The sequence below is a fragment of the Sminthopsis crassicaudata genome, chromosome 2 (genome assembly GCF_048593235.1).
Source record: "Sminthopsis crassicaudata isolate SCR6 chromosome 2, ASM4859323v1, whole genome shotgun sequence".
Classification (NCBI taxonomy): domain Eukaryota; kingdom Metazoa; phylum Chordata; class Mammalia; order Dasyuromorphia; family Dasyuridae; genus Sminthopsis; species Sminthopsis crassicaudata.
Window position 1 is genome coordinate 78,451,420 of NC_133618.1, and position 19,125 is coordinate 78,470,544.

The window sequence follows — 19,125 nt, forward strand, 5'->3', positions numbered from 1 at the left end:
TTCTGAGTTGATCATCATCAGCTATCAATGATCCTATTAAGGAATACACCTTTCTGTGAAGAAATGGTTCACTAGTCCCCTCCTGCCCGCCTGTGCCGTTCAAAAAAAATCACCACCACCTACAGACAAATTTTAATACTGTGAGAAAGAGGCAAAATATGTATGTAAATGTGCTATTTCAATGTTAGTAAATCACTAAGCCCAAGAGAAAACTGATGACTCCATCTCTATTTGCTGTTGGAAAAACCATATGGGAATGTTTCTTTTTCTTAGAGCAACATTTTGGTATGCACTTACAGATATGGGGGATTCTAAATTTTTCTTGGACTTATCTGGGTAGGCTTTAATTTTGTATTTACATTGAGAAAATTAGAGTCATAGAGACACATTAATATATTAGAAAGAATGTTGAACTTGGATTCAAAGGACCTAGGGCCAAACCCTTGGTCTGGCAAGACCAAGCTGTAAGAGTTTGGGTAAATTATTACCTTTCTAGTAAATGGGAGTATTTTTGTCCTCACCAACCCCAGGGTTATGATGAATAAAGGAATTTGTAAATGGTTTGAATGCTACAGAAATAAGAGCTATTGTTATTGAAGGCTAGTGTGGTTGGTATAATAACTTAAAATGCACTAAAGTGAGCATTGGACACAGAGTAGGCACTTAAGAAATGCTTACTGAATTGAATTTCACATAGCACATTCCTCCTGGATAATTGTCCCTCCCTCCTTTTTTATGATGCATACTAGAAAATATCCTTAGTTTTAAATTGAACTCTGACATTAACTCATGTTAATTAAACTCATGTTTCCATGAACATCACTCACCTCCTTGGACCTCAAATTTCCTTACCTGTTGAATGGAAACGGTAATTTTCATGCTTCCCATCTCATAAGGTGGCTTAGAGGAAAGAGTTTTATCTACTTTAAAGTGTTATAAAAATTAGTTATTTTAAACAAATCTATATTCTGTGGTCATTTTGTTCACTCAGATCCCTCTGAAGGGAGAAAAGAAATGGAAGAAGGAAGGAAAAAGAGTGGTACAGAGTTTGACCAAATACTGCCCAAGGATATCACAGTGATCTTGGCTCCTTTGTTCCCTACTATACTTTGTGCACAAACCTGAGAAGATTATAATCAGTAAACACAAAGTCATGATTTTTATGGAGTGCTATGATAAAAAGTTGTGTCATTTTTGACACCTCAAATATTACTGAAAGAAAAAAAATTTCATGTGCTTGATTTTATTACAACTGAATATTGATATTTGTAATGGTGCATTTGAGGTCTAACTTTTGATTCAATAAGCATTTGTTAAGTATCTAATGTAAGCTGTAGGATTTCAAAGAAAGAAATTTAACATTCTCTGTCCCTTCATGAAAAATGACATAGTTGCTCCACTGAAGAATGTATTATATAATATTCTATAATGTGAGGAGACCCAAGTATAGTATACATAATAATTTTAAGTGTTTTAAATTCGAAGACTTGCTACTAGAGCAGGTAGAGGAGAGTCACTGTGATTTATTATAGTAACAAAAAGGGTGAGATATGGAAACCAGCAACTAAAGTGGTTTGGTTAACATGACTATAAGGCCATTTTAGAAATAGCTGTCCATTTATACTTAAAGTTTTTTCTGAACTAGTTCAGATGTATCCAAAAGAAAGGACAAATGTAACAACTTTTGAAAGAGAAATGAAGAAAAGGTCACAGAGCACAAATAACATATGTCCTTTTAGGAAGCTTTGAAGGAATAGCTAAAACCAGAGTTGTGAGCAAAATCTAGCTGACTGCCACATCACTGAGAGCTTTTATTGTGCTAGTGTGTCCCTAATTACTGATAAGAAAACCTTTTTTGCTTCAATATGGCTTGACTTCTTTGTAACATTTAATGCTATGATCACCTCCTCTGGGATATTGTTTTTTCCTTCCTTGGGTCTTTGTGACATGACCCTTTTGACCTGCCTGGCTGCTCCTCAGATTCCTTTGCTGAATCTTCATTCAGCCCACAATCACTATCTGACTATCCTCCAGGGCTCTGTCCCAAGCCCTGCTCTTTTTACTCTATGCCATTTCACTTCTTTTCTTAGAATTTTATCTCTAATCCACATCCGTTTTTGAGTTGATCATCAACAACTACCAATAACCCCATTTCATCCTATCTTTTTAAGCAGATATATCCCCACCTGTCATCATCATTCTTACTTATTCTTCAATGTTTCAATTTAAAATAAGTGCTTCTCAATTTTCTACTCTATCTTCTGATCTCATCATTCACTGAAATTGCTTTCAATAAAGCTTTATAAGTTGTCTGTTAAAGATTAAATATTTTTCAGTCCATATCCTTGGCTTTTCTACAGCCTTAGACACTGCTCATTACCCTCTTCTCTCTAGGTTTTTATGACATTGCTTTCTCCATTTTGTCCACCTATCTATCTGACTGTTTCCCAGTTTACTTTGCTGGATTTCCATCCAGGTCACATTTTTTTTTAATAGTTTTTATTTACCAGATATATGCATGGGTAATTTTACAACATTGACAATTGCCAAACCTTTTGTTCTAATTTTTCCCCTCCCCCCCTCCAGATGGCAGGTTGACAAATACATGTTAAATACGTTAAAGTATAAATTAAGTACAATATATGTATACATGTCCAAATAGTTGTTTTGCTGCAGAAAAAGAATCAGACTTTGAAATAGTGTACAATTAGCCTGTGAAGGAAATCAAAAATGCAGGCAGACAAAAATAGAGGAATTGGGAATTCTATGTAGTGGTTCATAGTCATCTCACAGAGTTCTTTTGCTGGGTGTAGCTGGTTCAGTTCTTTACTGCTCTGTTGGAGCTGATTTGGTTCATCTCATTGTTGAAGATGTCCACATCCATCAGAATTGATCATATAGTATTGTTGTTGAAGTATATAATGATCCCTTGGTCCTGCTCATTTCACTCAGCATCAGTTCATGTAAGTTTCTCCAGGCCTTTCTTAAATCATCCTGTTGGTCATTTCTTATAGAACAGTAATATTCATATCAGGTCACATATTTTAACCATGGCTATCGCCTAGAACTTTGTCCTGTGCCTTTTCTTCTCCCCGCTTTTTCTCTTTTTCTCCCCTTTTCTTTCATATCTTCTGCTCTCTTCTTCCCTCCTCTCTTCTCCTCTCTTCTTCCTTCTTTTCTCCTCTCTCTTCCTCTATTATATTTTTTCACTTGATGATCTGATCAACTCACATTTAATTGTCATCTTTATATTGATGATTTTCAAATCTATCTAGCCCTAATCTCTTTGCTGATTATCAGTCTTACAACTTTAAATGCTATTGAATATTTCAAAGTGGATGTCTTGTAGACATCTTGAAATCAACATGTCACAAAGCAAACTCATTATTTTTCCCTCCAAACCCACTACTCTTCCATAACTACCATTTTGTTGTAAAAGGTACCTCTGTGGTCCATTTCCCAGGCTTTCAACTTAGGAATCATTCTTTTCTGCTGCCTCATTTTCTCTCCCTATGTCTAATCTGTTGCTAAGGCTTGGCATTTGTATCTTCATAACATCTCTTGTGTAAGCTAATCTCTTATAGCCTTTTAATCAAAGAACAAAGGTATGAGCACCAATACTGATATTATAAAAGAACAATATCATTGATTATATCGACATTGTTTATGCCATATGTTCTACATGACAAATAAACCAGATTAGATCTGTTTAAAATGGGAACCATAAATCTCATTTGAAATAGATTGAATTTATATTGAAATGTATTTGGATCATTTTGAACTGGAGGGAATTTATTTGACCCAGATTGAACTGATTTAGATCATTTTGGATTGAATTAAACCAGATTGAAATTAGACTGGAATAAAGCAGATTGGATTGAATTGAATAGGATTAAACTATATTGAGCCAGATTGGACTGGATAGGATTAGATTGGATTGACTCTGATGGTACTGTATTGGATTAGACTGAATAGGATTAGAATGGATTGAATTGGACCATACTGACTAGGTTAACCCTAACTGGACTAGATTGGACCAGTTTCGTCCAGATTGAATCAGACTAGACAAAACTGGACCAGATTAGATAACACTAGATTAGATTATAGATACTGGGCTAGATTATATTGGACTGGACTAGACTGGATTAGCCTAACTTGGACCAGGTTGGAGTAAATTGAGCCAGAATAGGCTGGACCTGCATTAAACTACCATATTGGACTAGCTTTAAGTGTATTGGATGAATTTGGACTGGATTAGATTGTACTAAATTTTTACTGGTTTGGATTGTTAAATACACATATATATGGGTATTATATAACAAATGTCTTATATAGTAACATTTATAATCATATACACAACATGCCCATGTAATATAATACATATTTAACATATGACATGTAACAGCCTGCATAATGCACATTACCCATGAATAATAACTAACATATAAAACATATGCAATGTATTGTTTATTGCACATTGTAATATGCTACATTTAATACATGGATTTTATACACACACACACATATATGTGTATGTGTAAACAATATATTTGACAAGTTGGTTGACCTGAGAGTCCTCTTGAAACAGAAACTTTACAAGGATTTTTTGCCATAAGCCTGAGTAATGTATAAACAATTAACGACACATGTACTGCACATGGGCAATATATAAGGTATAACATATATATATAAACAATATATGTGAACATGGGAGCCCTTTAAAAATGCCAGCTTTAGAAGTTCTTTATATTGAACTTCAGTTCTACAGCCTTCCAATCAGAGGGTCAGAATGAATGGATGAGGTGTGAGTACCAGTGCTGATATGTCATCCACATACCTGTTTGATATCTACATGAAGAATGTGCTTACATGGTACGTAACATCATAAATGGCATGTTAGATTTATACAGCACATACAGCATATTTATCACATATAATGCATTATCTAGAATTAAATGAAGTGTCATTAACATAGATGGTATAAGTGTCACATAAAAGTATAGTATCCTTTATTATATGTGAGCAACATACATGTAACACATGGGTGATATATAAGCAATGCGTAAGAAGAAATTATTGACATGGGAGCCTTCTTAAAATGGAGATTTTTAGAAGGATTTCTTTACTACACATTCCAATACTAGTCACAGGAACAGACAGAACTGAGAGTACTGACAAAGTATAAATATGCTGACATCTATATCTACACCTGCTGTGAAAATAATCTCTCTTCATTGAGCTTCATGCCTAGCTTTCTGTAGCTCTGTTTTTTTTTTCTCCACTGTTTTCCACTGATTTTGTGAGACAATATTGTTCAGTCTGCTCATTCTGTCATCATCCCTTCTAATTAATCTTCTTCCATTCTGTAATAAGTTAGATGATCCCATTCACATTCAGAGTCACTGTCATTAACTATATCTTTTCCTTCAGCTTTCCTTCAGCTACTTTTCCCTCTCTTTGCTTTATGACATATCTCTTACAAAGAAGAGAAATGTGGTGCTTCTTGTAGTCTACTTTTTCATCCTGGCCCCTTTCCCTTTCTCCTCAGTCATACTTCCAATTATAGTTTCTCAATGTTTACTTCCTTTTAAATTCCTCTTCACAATCTGCCTTCTAATGTTAGTTTGTCTTATAATTAATCTGACTCTATTCTCCATTTTTTTCCCATCTTTCTCCTCTTCCTGGTATCTCGTGTTTTTTTCTATTGTGTATATTTCTACACCAGACTCTGCATTCATATGTTTGCACTACCATCTTCACACAGGAGAGGTTCATTGCAAGAAGCAAATTTGGGGGGGCTATAGAACTCACGAAGCCTATCTATAAAAGCAGGGCTTCTTAAACTTTTACAACTCATGACCCATTTTTACTCAACCCCAGGTATACAAGTATCTAAAATAGGTATACAAATCAAACATTTACTGATAATAAATCATAATTTTGTAGCCATCACGTTCAGTTATGAGAGCCCATATAGAGTCTCCATCCACAAGTTAAGAAACTTTGTATTAAAGCATCGAGGTAATGATGAATGCTTTTCACTGCAGCAAATCATGACACTATTAATGTACAGAAGGGTTTTGAACTGCCAGTGGACACTAGTGCAATGAAAGATCTCTTTAAGTATTGCCTTTGATTCTTCTCAGGTAATGAGTAGGGCAATGAATAGAACACTAGCCTTGGATTCAGGAGGAGCTGATTTTAAATCTTGTTTCACACAATAGCTGTATGACCCCAAGTAAGTCACTTAACCTCAGTGCTTATACCACTCCAGTGTCTTTACCAAAGAAAACCCCAAGTGGGGTCCCAGAAAATTGGACACAACTGAAACAATTAACAACAAATGATTCTTAAGAAATCTGAATACTTAAATACATTTGTTCTCAAAAAGTATTAAATACATTGGCATTAGATTTTATGTTGCTGGATATGAATGAGCATTATTGAATTATGTGGTTGTATACTGTAAATTCACAATTAGAACCAGCAAAGACAATGCTTTTGAGTTGTGAGCGAATGAGAATGACACTGTCATTGTAGACATTGAATACCATAACATGAATTGTTATGAATTAAGCAGAATTTGGGAAATTATCACAAAATGTTTAATAAGGGGCATTTATTCAGTTTCTGCTATGTCTTTATCTCTCCATTATGCCTTTATTATTAGCCTTTAATTATCTGTAACAACTTTTAGAAGCTTTAATGCTTGTTTCTGAAATTTTAGGTATGTTACAGCTCAGAGCGACACTGAAAGGGGGCATTTGTTTGGCCATAAGGCAAGTAAAAAAACAGCAAAACGATTGAGCTTACCTGTTCTTATTGAGATGGTTGATGACTTACATTTAAAAAGTGATTCTGATAAACAGAAAGCTTTTGAACTCCTGTGCAACCATAAAAACAAGGTAAGGGAAATATGATGAAATAACTCTCTTATTGATTAAAGTATCTTATCAATTAAATCTCCTCAACAAAATCCTAGTATTATGCCTTATTGTGGTCTGGAGGGGATGGTAAATAAATGCCTAGGAAAAAGCAGGTAATTTACATACACCATTCTTCTCAGATTTTGAGAGACTTAAGTATCTCTGTAGCATAGCAGAAGAAACAAAATGGTGTAGTGGGAGGACCACTGGATTTTAAATCAAAGACACGAGCTCCAAAGCTACTCTGGCACTTATTACCAGAATAACTTTGGACTCCCTTCCCCTGACCTCAATTTTCTCGTCTATGAAATGAAGTTTGAAGACCCTTTTATCATTAATCTATGATCCTAATGTTTAAATAGTTTTAATACCATAGCATAATAGGCAATCATATGGAGACTAATGGCCTTAATTACCAGTTTTACTTGGGCATACATTGACATTCACATTGTTGGCAGTCATCTGTAATACCATTCTTAAATAGTTATATTCAGACAGAATATTTTACATTTTAGATAAATCAGTTATCTAATCTAATGTGCATACTTTCTCTCTTTTTTAGTATAAAGATGATATTGAGTTTATGTGGAGATTAGTTAGAGCTTATGGAGATATGTACGAACTATCTACAAATATGGGAGAAAAGAAAAAATATGCTTCTGATGGTAGGTAGTGAGTTTTTTAACTTAATTACCTTTTTAAAATTTAAGATAAGTATCAAAATCCTTGAAGATGAAAACATTTCATCTTACAAATTTCTTAGTTGAAATCATTTAAAATTTTATTTTACTTAATTAGGATATATACAGTCAAGGTATGCATTATTGGCCATTAAAACTAGACTAATAAACATGTATCTACTAATATCTAGCTGTATAATTGTGGAAAATTTATTTCACCTTTTTTTTTTTTTTACATGAAAAATTAGTCCTTAGAAGCAAATAATCTCAAAGATCCCTTCAAAGTTTAAAATTCTATGTTTGAATTGCCCATGAATCTGCCATTAAATTTTTAGAAAGCTCAGTGGTGGAGATTCATCAACTTCTCTTAATATTAATAATAACTCTTTGAAATTTTAAAAAAGATCTGCCTTATATCAAATCATAGAAGCTCAGAGTTGAGAGAGGGACCTTATAAGCCATCTAGTCCAAACTATACCTGAATAATAATATTCCTACAATACACACCATACATAGCTATCTGATCTCTCTTGAAGACTTCCCTGAAGTCAGATCTCCCTACATTGTAATATATCCTGTTTTTTTCTGTTTTGCTTTGGTTTTTATAGATAGCTATAATTTGTTAGGAAGGTAGGAGAGTTTTTCCCCCCTTATATTAAACCTAAATCTACCTCTTTGTTACTCCTACCATTGCTCTTATTTTTGATCTCTAGAAACAAATAGAACAAATATGATCTCTTTTCCACATAATGGTCATTCAGATACTTAAAGATAGAAATTATGTCCTATATAACTCTTCTATTCTTCAGACTTAATGTTCCCAAATGTTTTCAATGTAATACAAACCTGTTTCTTCTTGTTTTGTCTTCTATGAAAATAAACATTTTTAATACTAATTTTCCCATTCTTAAGGATAGTTTTAATGTTGTCTTGCAGTAGTGGTGGTAGTAATAGCAGCAGCAGCAGCAATAATAGTAGTTGTTGTTGGTGATGATTATGGTGGTGTTATTGTTATTACTACTGCTGCTGCTGCTATGTCTATTCCCATTAGAATAAGTGTCTTGAGAGTGAATATTGTTTTTCATTCATTTTTTCATCCCTAGTACTTAATACAGTATCTTGCAAACAAAGAATATCATAAGCTCTTGTAAATTGATAAGAAGATGAACATAATAAATACTCTGCACTAGTAAGCATCGAATACATTATTGTTAATTGACTGAATATACAATTAACTATAAATCCAAAGGACAAGATATCTTGAGACCAGATCTCCAGACTAGTCAAGATTGGAAAGGTGAATTACAACTGCAAGTCTGCCTTATTAAATAAGTCGTTGGCTATAAAACTGTGAAATGCATAAAATTAATTCTGATCATTGCCACTTCGAAGTTTATCACCATATACATAGAGAAGTTTGAGCAATGTAAAGCTGTCACTAATAAAAAGGCCAAAAGAAATGTGAAAACAAAACACTTGACCTTTGTCAATGAAAGAAACTTAGCAACTAAAGGTAACATTGATTTAAAATACAAAATATTTTATTTGTAAAACATTAGCAATGGAGAATTAAAGTCTTATCGAATTGCCTCTTAGAGCAGAAAAAAAGCAATAGAGCATCTTTGAAGATTTTTCTTCAAACAGTAGGTATAATTGATCAATACTTAAACAGAAATTTACCTTACAGCATAACAAATTGTTAGCCAGCTTTTGTCCAAAGACCTTCAGTATGGAGCAAAGCACCTCCTTTTTAGACAACCCTATTAAGAAGTTTTTCCTCACATCAAACCTAAATTCATCTCTTTGCAACTCTCATTTACCTCTCTTGCGTTTTGCCTTCGGGGAACAAGCAGAACAGATTTAATTCCCATTCTGTATGAAACATTATGCCTTTCCAAAGCCTTCTCTTACCTATCACATATTCCTGCAATTGATGTTCACTTAGTAAGAGAATAAAGTTCTGAATAAGTATATTTATTTTACAGGAAAAGACCTAGGTGAAAGAATAGTTTCTCAGGCTCCCAAGAATGGATATTGTCACCTGTGGTAAGTAAAGACGATTTTTTTGTTTCTTCTAAAATCTCCTTTAGAAATTATAGCTGTAATTCTTTTGACCCTAGTTAATACAGATCTTTACATTCATATGACATATACATAGCATATGACAATATTTAGCTTTACATTCCCCTTTATATCATCTCTGACTTTGATTATCCAGCTACATTAGGTTATTTATTGAAGTTGTTAGAGATGGTATCATGGTTTAAATCTTGAACTAGAATTTTGACCATTAAATATGAGAGTTGAAAGATACCTTAGGAATTAATCTATTTCAGTCCCTTTCATGAATCTGGGAAATAAAGAACATAAATAACTTTCCTAAACTTTTATTGCTAGTTCGTGGCCTAGCCCAATACTAGGAACCAAGATACTTTGTTCCACTGTTAACACTCTGCTTCCTATACACAGTAGCTAAATGCAGCATGTCACTTTTAGTTCAACTTAATGGTATTTTCATGAAGATGAAATACATAAATATTTTGTTAAATGTGGAAACATTAAAATCTCCAAAATGTTCCATATATCTATTTAACAAAAAAATAAATCTGTTTAGTGACAGAAAATTTGAGTTGTTATGTTTTTGACTAAATATAATTAAAGCTATTTTATATGTATATTCTTGTCATTTTGAAATACATACACAACACACACACACACACACACACACACACACAAGACCACAAGACTTTGGCAATAACAATACCAGTAAAATATAGATAAAAAATTTTGAGATCCTTGCTCAAGTATCAAGTAGAAAACTGAATCCTGATACGAGCCAAAGACACCTATGACAAATAAAACAAGGGTTTCTTCCTATTATAATTTTAAGACCCCTAAAATGATTCTCCTATTTTTTCAAAGGTTATTTCTAATTATAGTACATATTATTTTGAAATACTTTAAGTACAGAGTAGTTTCTGGGATTTTATGTCATGCTGGGAAAAACTTGCAAATACAAATCACATATGGAAATAAGAGGAGGGTCCTGAATCATAGCACTTACTGAGAAAGTGATAGTGACACTGGAAAATTTTGTTCATATACACATAGTTTTTTTCATAACAGATATTCTCTGGTCTTTTAGCTCATGGGCTTTAGGTGAGAAAGAAACTGCTAAAGTACTAAGATTTACCCAGGGCAGGTTATGAAAAGAGGTCAAATGTAGTTGCAGTAGAATATGATATTTTCTGGGTTGTTTTATGAAGAATTATTCTATTTAAGAGAAACTGTTAATATAACAGTTTATAAAATAATTCAAACTGCCTTATAGGTATATTTTGTCTGAAATACAGTGTTGTTGGGGGAAACAGCACCCTCTAGTACCTCAAATTGCAAGCCAGTTTGTTTTGGTGTTTAGAATCTTTTCGTGTTTAAGCATTGCATTGAAATTGTCAGGCCAACTCTTGAGCAAAGTTCATTTGAAAGATCATGCTTTAAAAGTAGGTTGAGAAAAATCATGACAGAGATTAACCTAGGATCCAGCCATCAATTTTCTCCACAGAGACAGATGATAAAACAGAAGCATAAAACCTGGTGAAAAGGCAGGAAGCAATACAAACAGAATAATCTGATGTTTCTCAGAAAGCCTTTTCTGCTAGAGGCAGGCTCTTGTTGGTCAAGAAGTGGATCCTTGCTTAAATATCAGTTTAGATTTTATTGTGAAATATTTCAACTCCCAATTCAGCTTGTCTTAAACCACTAAGATCTTTGGCAAATGCTTTCATCTTTGTGTACCATAGTAGCATGTAGACATTCTCTTCATTTTCAGATCTCTCTTCATTGTCTGAGACATGGGACTACCCAGTGAACGGAGGTCCAGCTTACATTCTTTTTCTATATAAGTGTACCATCTATAGATGTGACTTTACAAGATGGCAGATAAGTTTCTTAGTGGCTAGGATTGTTCTTATGTTTCTTTACTTTTTTTACTTTTTCCTGACTTATCAGTTAGTCAGTAAGCAATCAAACTGAGACCTGCTGAAGATCTTAGCTTAAAAAGGCCAAGATCTCCCAATTGCCTCCAGGGCATCTCCAGTTGTTCTGATCTGTATCTGGCACTGGACCCAAATGACTCTGGAGGAGAAAGTGAGGTAGGGGACCTTGCCCAGCCTTCCATCACTCAAATATAATTCACTTACATGTCATGGCCTCACCTCCCTGATGCCATGGTCCTCTTTGAGAATGAAGGACAAACAACAATAATTAAATGCCTACTACATGCAAAAAAATTGCTAGGTACCAGGGCTACAAAGATAAAATTGAAACAATACTTCCCCTCATGGCTAAATGGGCAGTGAATAAGTAGGGTGGGACTTAGAATTAGGAAAGCTTAAATTCAAATACTGCCCCAGATGATTATTAGTGATCCTGATTACTGAGTAAAAGGAATGAACATGGTCAATCGGACCTACACTTTAGGAGATCTCTGTGATAGCTGAGGAGAAAGTGGACTGGAATAGGAAGAATCTTGAGACAGGAAAATGAAGTAGAAAGCTATATAAGTATTCCAGGTGTGAGGTGATGAGAGCCTACACTGGGGTGGTTGGATAAGGGGAATAAGAATGAATAAAGAGGGGAGGATAATATTTTGTTTGCAAGCCTGGGTAACTAAGAGCCTTTGACGGTTATAGGGCAGTAAGGAAAAAGGGAGAGATTTGGTGGGAGTGGTGGGAGGATGATGAGGAAAATATCAGGTTTAAGATATCTAAGGGGCATCCAGTTTAAGATGCCCAATAAACAGTATGTGAGACTGAAGAAGAGAAGAGAGATAGAACTAGATAAAAAATTCTTAGAATAATCTCCATAGAGATTCTATGATAATGGAATCCCTGGGTAATGATGAAATGATGAAATAGCATAGAAAGAGAAAGAGTAGAGGGCTCAGAATAATGTAATACTTACAGTTAATAGATACAACCTGAATGAAGATCTATCAGAGGAGACAGATGGAATGGACCCAGGTAGAATAAGTAGGAGAGAGCAGTATCACACAAACCTGTCAAGATGAGAGTGTCTAGGAGAAATAGGATCAAAGACAACAGAGAAGTCAAGAAGGATAAGGACTGAGAAAAGGCCATCAAATTAGACAGTAAGAGATCACTAGGAGGTTTGTAGAAAGTAGTTTCAGTTGAATGATTAAGTCAGAAGCCAAACTGCAAAGTTAAGAAGTGAGGGAAAAGGTAGTGGACTTGCTCTTATAGATAAGTTTCTCAGAGTTCAACTGTAAAAGGGAGAGACACGTAGGCTAATAGGGACAGATTGATGGAGCCAACATAAAGGGAATTATTTCAGATTAGTGATAAAGTGGGAATTTTAGGGCAACTGTTGAAGATATTGGGATAGATTGGGATATGCTAAGAAAATAGTTTACCTCAGTAAGCAGAAAGGCTATCTCATTATGTGAAATAGGGTGAAAGAGGAAAGAGAGGGAGAAAGAAACTGAATGACATGAAATGAGGAGGGCAACAAGAATAGAGAGTTCTTGGTGAATGGCCTTAGTTTTTCAAACTTTTTCCCTGAATTATCTGGTTACAGTCTTGGTCTCTAAAACTTAAGAATGATGCTTTAATAGCTATTCCTATACCAAATACCAGATGAGTCTCAAAACTGAGTAGAATGAAAACTTTTAAACTATATGAAGCTTCCTGAAGTAATCTAAGTGATATGGAAGCAAAATGAGGTGTGTAACGTATCCCCATCATCCTGTTTGCTACAGGAGTTATACTGTCAATGTTCTTAGTGTCAGTATTCAAATATGAGATTATATCCTAATGCTTTCAATAATCTATAAAAAGTTGTTTTATCTCCCTATATTCCATAGAATTTTAAATGAAAAATTATAATAGAAAAGTATAAAAAAAGAACTGTTTTTATCTGAAGTCCCACTAGACAAGCTGGAGAGAGTGACTTTTTTCTAAAATAGTAGCTGGCATTGATATAAAGCTTAAAGAGTTAAGTGTTTATCATTTATTTCAAGGATGGTTCACAGTTAATTCAAAGAAAACAGTACTGCTTCACTTTGTCATTATTTCTGATTCTCAGTTGAACCACTAGATGGGGGTATAAGATTATAGAGCAGGAGTTTCTGATATGATTAATTCTCAAATGATGATACAATTTACATGTGAAACTTTATTCTTCATGGTCCATCCCAGCAGTCTGTACACACTAACAATATAAACAAAAGCAATACTACTAATTAATTATAATGATAAAAATAGTCATAGAATCCTGAATTTCAAAGTTGGAAAGGCTCCCCAAAGTCATTCATTGGAGTCCCCTTTACAGCATCTCTCATAGGTGATAATCCAGACTCTGAATTCTTTCAATGATTGGATGTTCAGTATCTCATAAAATAACCTTTTCATTTTAGGATAGATCTGATAATTTAGTAAAATTTCCCTAATATATAAAATCTGCCTCTCATTAGTACTATCTTTCAGAGCTGTATAGATAAATCTCTCATCCTTAGGGCATTTCTTCATGTAATCTTCTATTGAGTTTTACCTTGTCATTTAAAGGCTACATAAAGTTGAGAGTTTAAAGAGAATAAGCAAAACTATGGCATATAAAATGTGAGAGATATATACGCATATATATATATAAAAATGGATGTAAATTATATATGATTTTATATATTTATCATATAAAGTATACATTATATTATATGATGCATATAACATTAAAATATTTGTATTATGTTAATAATTTATATTTACATTATATTTATAATTTATATTTCAATTTATAATTATTTATAATATGTACCGTGATAAAAATCTATTGTGTTAGGAAGCTCCTCTATGAAGGATTCATAGAAAGACATGGACAGAAATCATATAGGATTAGGTAGTGTAGATGAGGGGTAATCTGCATTATTAGAAGGCACAGAGAACTGGTTAAGTATAGATTACAGAGCAGAGGAAAAGCATAGTGATCATAAATAATAAGAGTTTCAAGGGCCCAATCTTGTCAGAGTTAGGAGAAATCCAGCCACAGCTGTCAATTTTGCCTCAGAGCTAACTTTAGGATTTCCTGAAGGACCTTGAATTGTCAGCCTAGATTGAGCCATCACACCAGAACTAGAGCCATAGAATCCTGTTATTTCACAAGTCCATAAGACCAGTTGTAAGAAGGAAGGTAAGAGTGAAAGGATCTACCTCCCAGAACATGAATTACATGTGGTAAGGTTATTCCCTTCTCATGGGGAAAAAATATATCAGAGTAACCCAAAGTCCAACCCAAAAGGGTTTCCCGGTTTTAACATGTACCAGAGCATCTAGATTCCCAGTATAGTCTCAAAATAACTTTTACCACAATTGGAATGGATTTTGCCTGGGGAGGATTTCTTTAGACTGGATTGGGCTAAAATGTATTAAATTCTCTGAGATCCCTGAAACCATTAAGACCTAAATCAATAGTACATCGTGATCAGAAGCTGAAGTTCAAGGTTCATGAACAAGGGTCAGGGTGTGATTAGGTGAAATAGATAGTACTAAAAAGGATGAATTAGTGACTCCATCTGTTCTTTCACATCCTATCCAGCTAGGTGCTTTTTGGGGAAATCCTAACAAAGGGTCAAAATTGGCAGGTATGTGTTATGTAGGCAGTCAGTGATACAGATGAAGAAACAAAAGATGGCATCAGGACTTAGACCTGGAGTAATTAGAAATCTCCAGGACCTGTATTAGAGTGAAAAAAATAAAAAGTGGAATTTATCTGGGGCAAAACATGAAGATTTGCTTAATCCCCATTTTTGAGAACTGGGAAAGACGTTTGGGTTAGGGTTTGAGGACATATTTCAAGAGACAGGATAGAGATTAGATGATAAGCAATGACTAAGATCAGTGCCTGTTTTCTGGGCCTTTGGATTTTTTTCTTAAAATAAAAATAATAATTTATCAATTAGACTTAACTACAAAATGAAAATAATAATTTATCATTTAATCTTACCTACTTTCTATGTTTGTCACTAAGTGCCTTTAAAAATGAATGATTTTGTTGTAAATTAGCACTAATTTGGTGATCTCATCAGTTCCCATGGGGGGGTCAGTTACTATCTTTATCCAGATGACTCCCAGATCCATCTTCAGGCTCTTTCCTGAACTGCAATCCAGTATTACATCCGTTTTCCTTCCTGGACATCACAAAGTGGATATCTCATTGGTATCAAATTCAACATGTCTAAAACAGAACTCATTATATTTCTCCCAAAACCTTCCTTCTTCCAAACTTACATATTGCTGTTCAGGGAACCCTGTTGCTCCAGGTACCCTAGTGTCTTCCTTTATACCTTATCTTCACCAAACCTATCATTTCTGTCTCTACAAGATCCCCTTTCTCCAGTTATTCAGCCCCTCCTTATCTGAGCTATTGGAGTAGTTGCCTAATTGGTCTCCCCGCCTCATCTCTCCTTACTCTAATCCTTCAACCATCAACATTATTTTTCTAAAATAATGATCTGACCATTTTACCCCACTCCCCAGTAATGTCCAGAGATAACCTATTTAGTACTATCCAAAGCATATATTGGCTTCACTATTTGACATTTAAAGTTTTAAAAAAATATTCCTACCTTTCAGTCATTTTAAATATTCTTACCCTATATATTTTATGATCTGCTACACTGGCCTTCCCACTTGCTATTCTTCCATCTTTTCTCTCTGTATCTTTGCCCTGGCTGTCCCTGGATGCCTGAAATGTTCTCCTTTTTCACCTCCTTATCTTAGTTTCTCTAACTTCCTTCATAACTCAGTTTAAATATCACCACCTGCAGAATGCCTTTTCTGAGTTCTAGCTGCTGCTGCTGCTCTTTGCCATCTAGAACTACCTTGCAGTTACTCTGTATATTAGATATGTACTGTATAATATATATTCATTTAATTCAATAAACATTTATTAAGTCCCTCTTATGTACAGTACATATTTGATACAAAATAATTTGTATCTGATATGCATATTTAAAACAGCCCTGTGTGTGCCTAATATTAATAATATAATTCCAGAGAAACATATTGTCCATAGAACAATAATTATATGTGTATATACATACTGTTATAAAAAAGAATATTATAAAAATATAAAAGAATAAAATGTCCAGAAATGGTATTATTTACATAAAGGATATTTATTATTTTATTATTCGGTTGGAAAGTCTCTAATTTTAAGGTTTTTCATTTTTATTTTTCTTAAATTTGTAGGAATACCTTTGATTACTGCTGACTGAATCAATAATTTTTATTGTTTAATTTGAAACTATTTAATTCAAAATGTCACTATTTTAATTGTGATATCTTTTTAGGTATGGTTCTTTATGCGGCTTTTTTGCTGAGTGTGGGGGATTACAACATAAAATCAAATATGGCCATCTATTTAAGGTATCTTTTAAAATTATTTTTTAATATAAATGAAGTTGTTAAAATTAAGTTATTCAACAAAATCATATATAATATTTGGATTTCCTTATCTTTTTTAACAATGAATTTAAATGGCTTTGTCAGTAAAATGAGTATGATTGAAAATGAGTATGGATTCATAATTTTAAGCTAAGAGAAACTAAACAGCAGATGAATGTTGCTTATATTAGCAAATTAACTAACCATGTAGTCATAGCTTTGTGAGACCAAATAACAATCTTGCATATTAGTAGAAAAAAAAAAATCTATCAACATCTTTTTTTGAAAATGTATCTCCGAGTTGAAGTAAATATATTTTAGTTCTTTTCATTTTAGCTTTATATTTATAATGTATGACCACCTATATATATATATATATTATATTATATTATATTATATATATTGTAAAAACTTTATTGTGCTAAAACTTTTACGTTTTTGTAATATTATTTATTGTTTGGTCCTTTTCAGTCATGTCTGACTCTCAGTGATCCTATTTAGGGTTCTCTTGGCAAAGATATTAGAGTGGTTTGTCATTTCCTTTACCAGCTCATTTTACAGATGAAGAAACTGAGGCAAATAGGCTTAAATGACTTGCACATCATCAACCCGCTAATAAATGTCAGCATTTGAACTTAGATCTTCCCAGTCCTAGGTTCAGTGATCTATCCACTGTGCCCAATACAGATGCCATTTGATGGAAATGAAATCCAAAATTCAGTGCTATCTACCTATGCATAACAGCTATCCTTACATCTGCTATTTTATATTCCTTTTAAAATCAGATGTTTAAGTTTTGTACATATTTTTGTAGTAGTGCTATCTTTCATTATCATTCTCCTTTCTACATGTTTCTAAACATTTTTAAACTTGTTATATTATAAAGTAATGATATTCAAATATACAAATGAAATTTTTTCCTGATCTCACACTTTTTTTCTTTTTAAAAAAGTTACATAGCAGCATGATAAATATGGAGATATGTTTAGAAGAATTGTACATGTTTAACCTATCTTGGATTACTTGCTGTCTAGAGGAAGAGATGGGGAGAAGAGAGGGAGAAAAATTTGGAACATAAGGTTCTGCAAGGGTGAATGTTGAATACTATCTTTGCATGTATTTTGAAAATAAAAAGCTTTTATTTTTTTAAAGTCACATATTTCTCAACCTTATTTTCATGCCTTGGTATTGAAAACAATTTTCCTCTCAGAAGAAATCAATTTTTCCTCTTTTTAATAAAATCATGCCCATTGTATGTAAAAGAACATGAGGAACATCTGTGATCCTAGAATACAATTAAATAACATAACAATTAGTAATGTCAATAATGCTTATAGTTAGTGCTATTTTGTTGCTATTTCTGATAGAAAAATTTGCAATATGAATTATCATTTCCTTAAGAAGAAAAACCCAAATATTAAATAATCATCAAATCATTCCTTTTTAGCTTTGGACTACAGACTAGATATACTTTGCTTGATAGAAACCCATTGTGCAGACATCCACATTTGGGAATACTTACCCGTCTTATAACCTGTTTTATAGAAAAATGCTTGGCTAAATCATAAAGCATTTATAAAAGATATTAAACAAATACCAAAAGGGACACTAAAACCTAATTAGAACAGTTAGATAAAATTAGGTAACAGTCATAGTGTAGAAATGTGACCATGGGAATCAATTTAAGATTAAAATTTTCCATAGTTATTCTATAGTTTGGAGAATATAGTGTTAAATAAAAGAATACCTAAAGACTTTTTAGTTACAAAAGACTCATCAAATGTCCAGGGAGATCTATGAGACTTAGGATTGGGCTGCAAGTTACTTTTTTTTGATTGCGAAATTATCTATGTCAAAATGGGGTCATTTTGGCCATGCCTGGAGAATTTGACTTTGCTTTTTTCACTTGGTTATTTTATGTTTCATGCTGACTCAGCCTTTTAGAAATTTGTCTGCCTCACTCTGTGTATTAAGTTAAACTGCAAGGAGATGAGAATTAAGTATTTTGAATATTTCATATTTGGTCACCAGTGTTTTCCCTTTAAATTGATGTGTTTTTGAAAT

At 33.4% G+C, this 19,125-nt stretch overlaps 1 protein-coding gene across 10 annotated transcripts in view; it reads left to right on the top strand.

Moving 5' to 3' along the window:
• The window catches only part of RMDN2 (regulator of microtubule dynamics 2), an 81,956-nt gene that overhangs the window by 40,661 nt on the left and 22,170 nt on the right, over positions 1 to 19,125 (top strand). For 6 of the 10 annotated variants that reach the window (XM_074286607.1, XM_074286608.1, XM_074286609.1 and 3 more), the window contains 4 exons: positions 6,728 to 6,905; positions 7,489 to 7,591; positions 9,592 to 9,652; positions 16,968 to 17,043. In XM_074286607.1, the coding sequence (XP_074142708.1) occupies positions 6,728 to 6,905; positions 7,489 to 7,591; positions 9,592 to 9,652; positions 16,968 to 17,043 (418 nt within the window). Of the gene's footprint in view, positions 1 to 6,727; positions 6,906 to 7,488; positions 7,593 to 9,591; positions 9,653 to 16,967; positions 17,044 to 19,125 lie in introns of those variants that run through there. The other 4 variants (XM_074286611.1, XM_074286612.1, XM_074286604.1 and 1 more) reach the window with 2 other exon arrangements.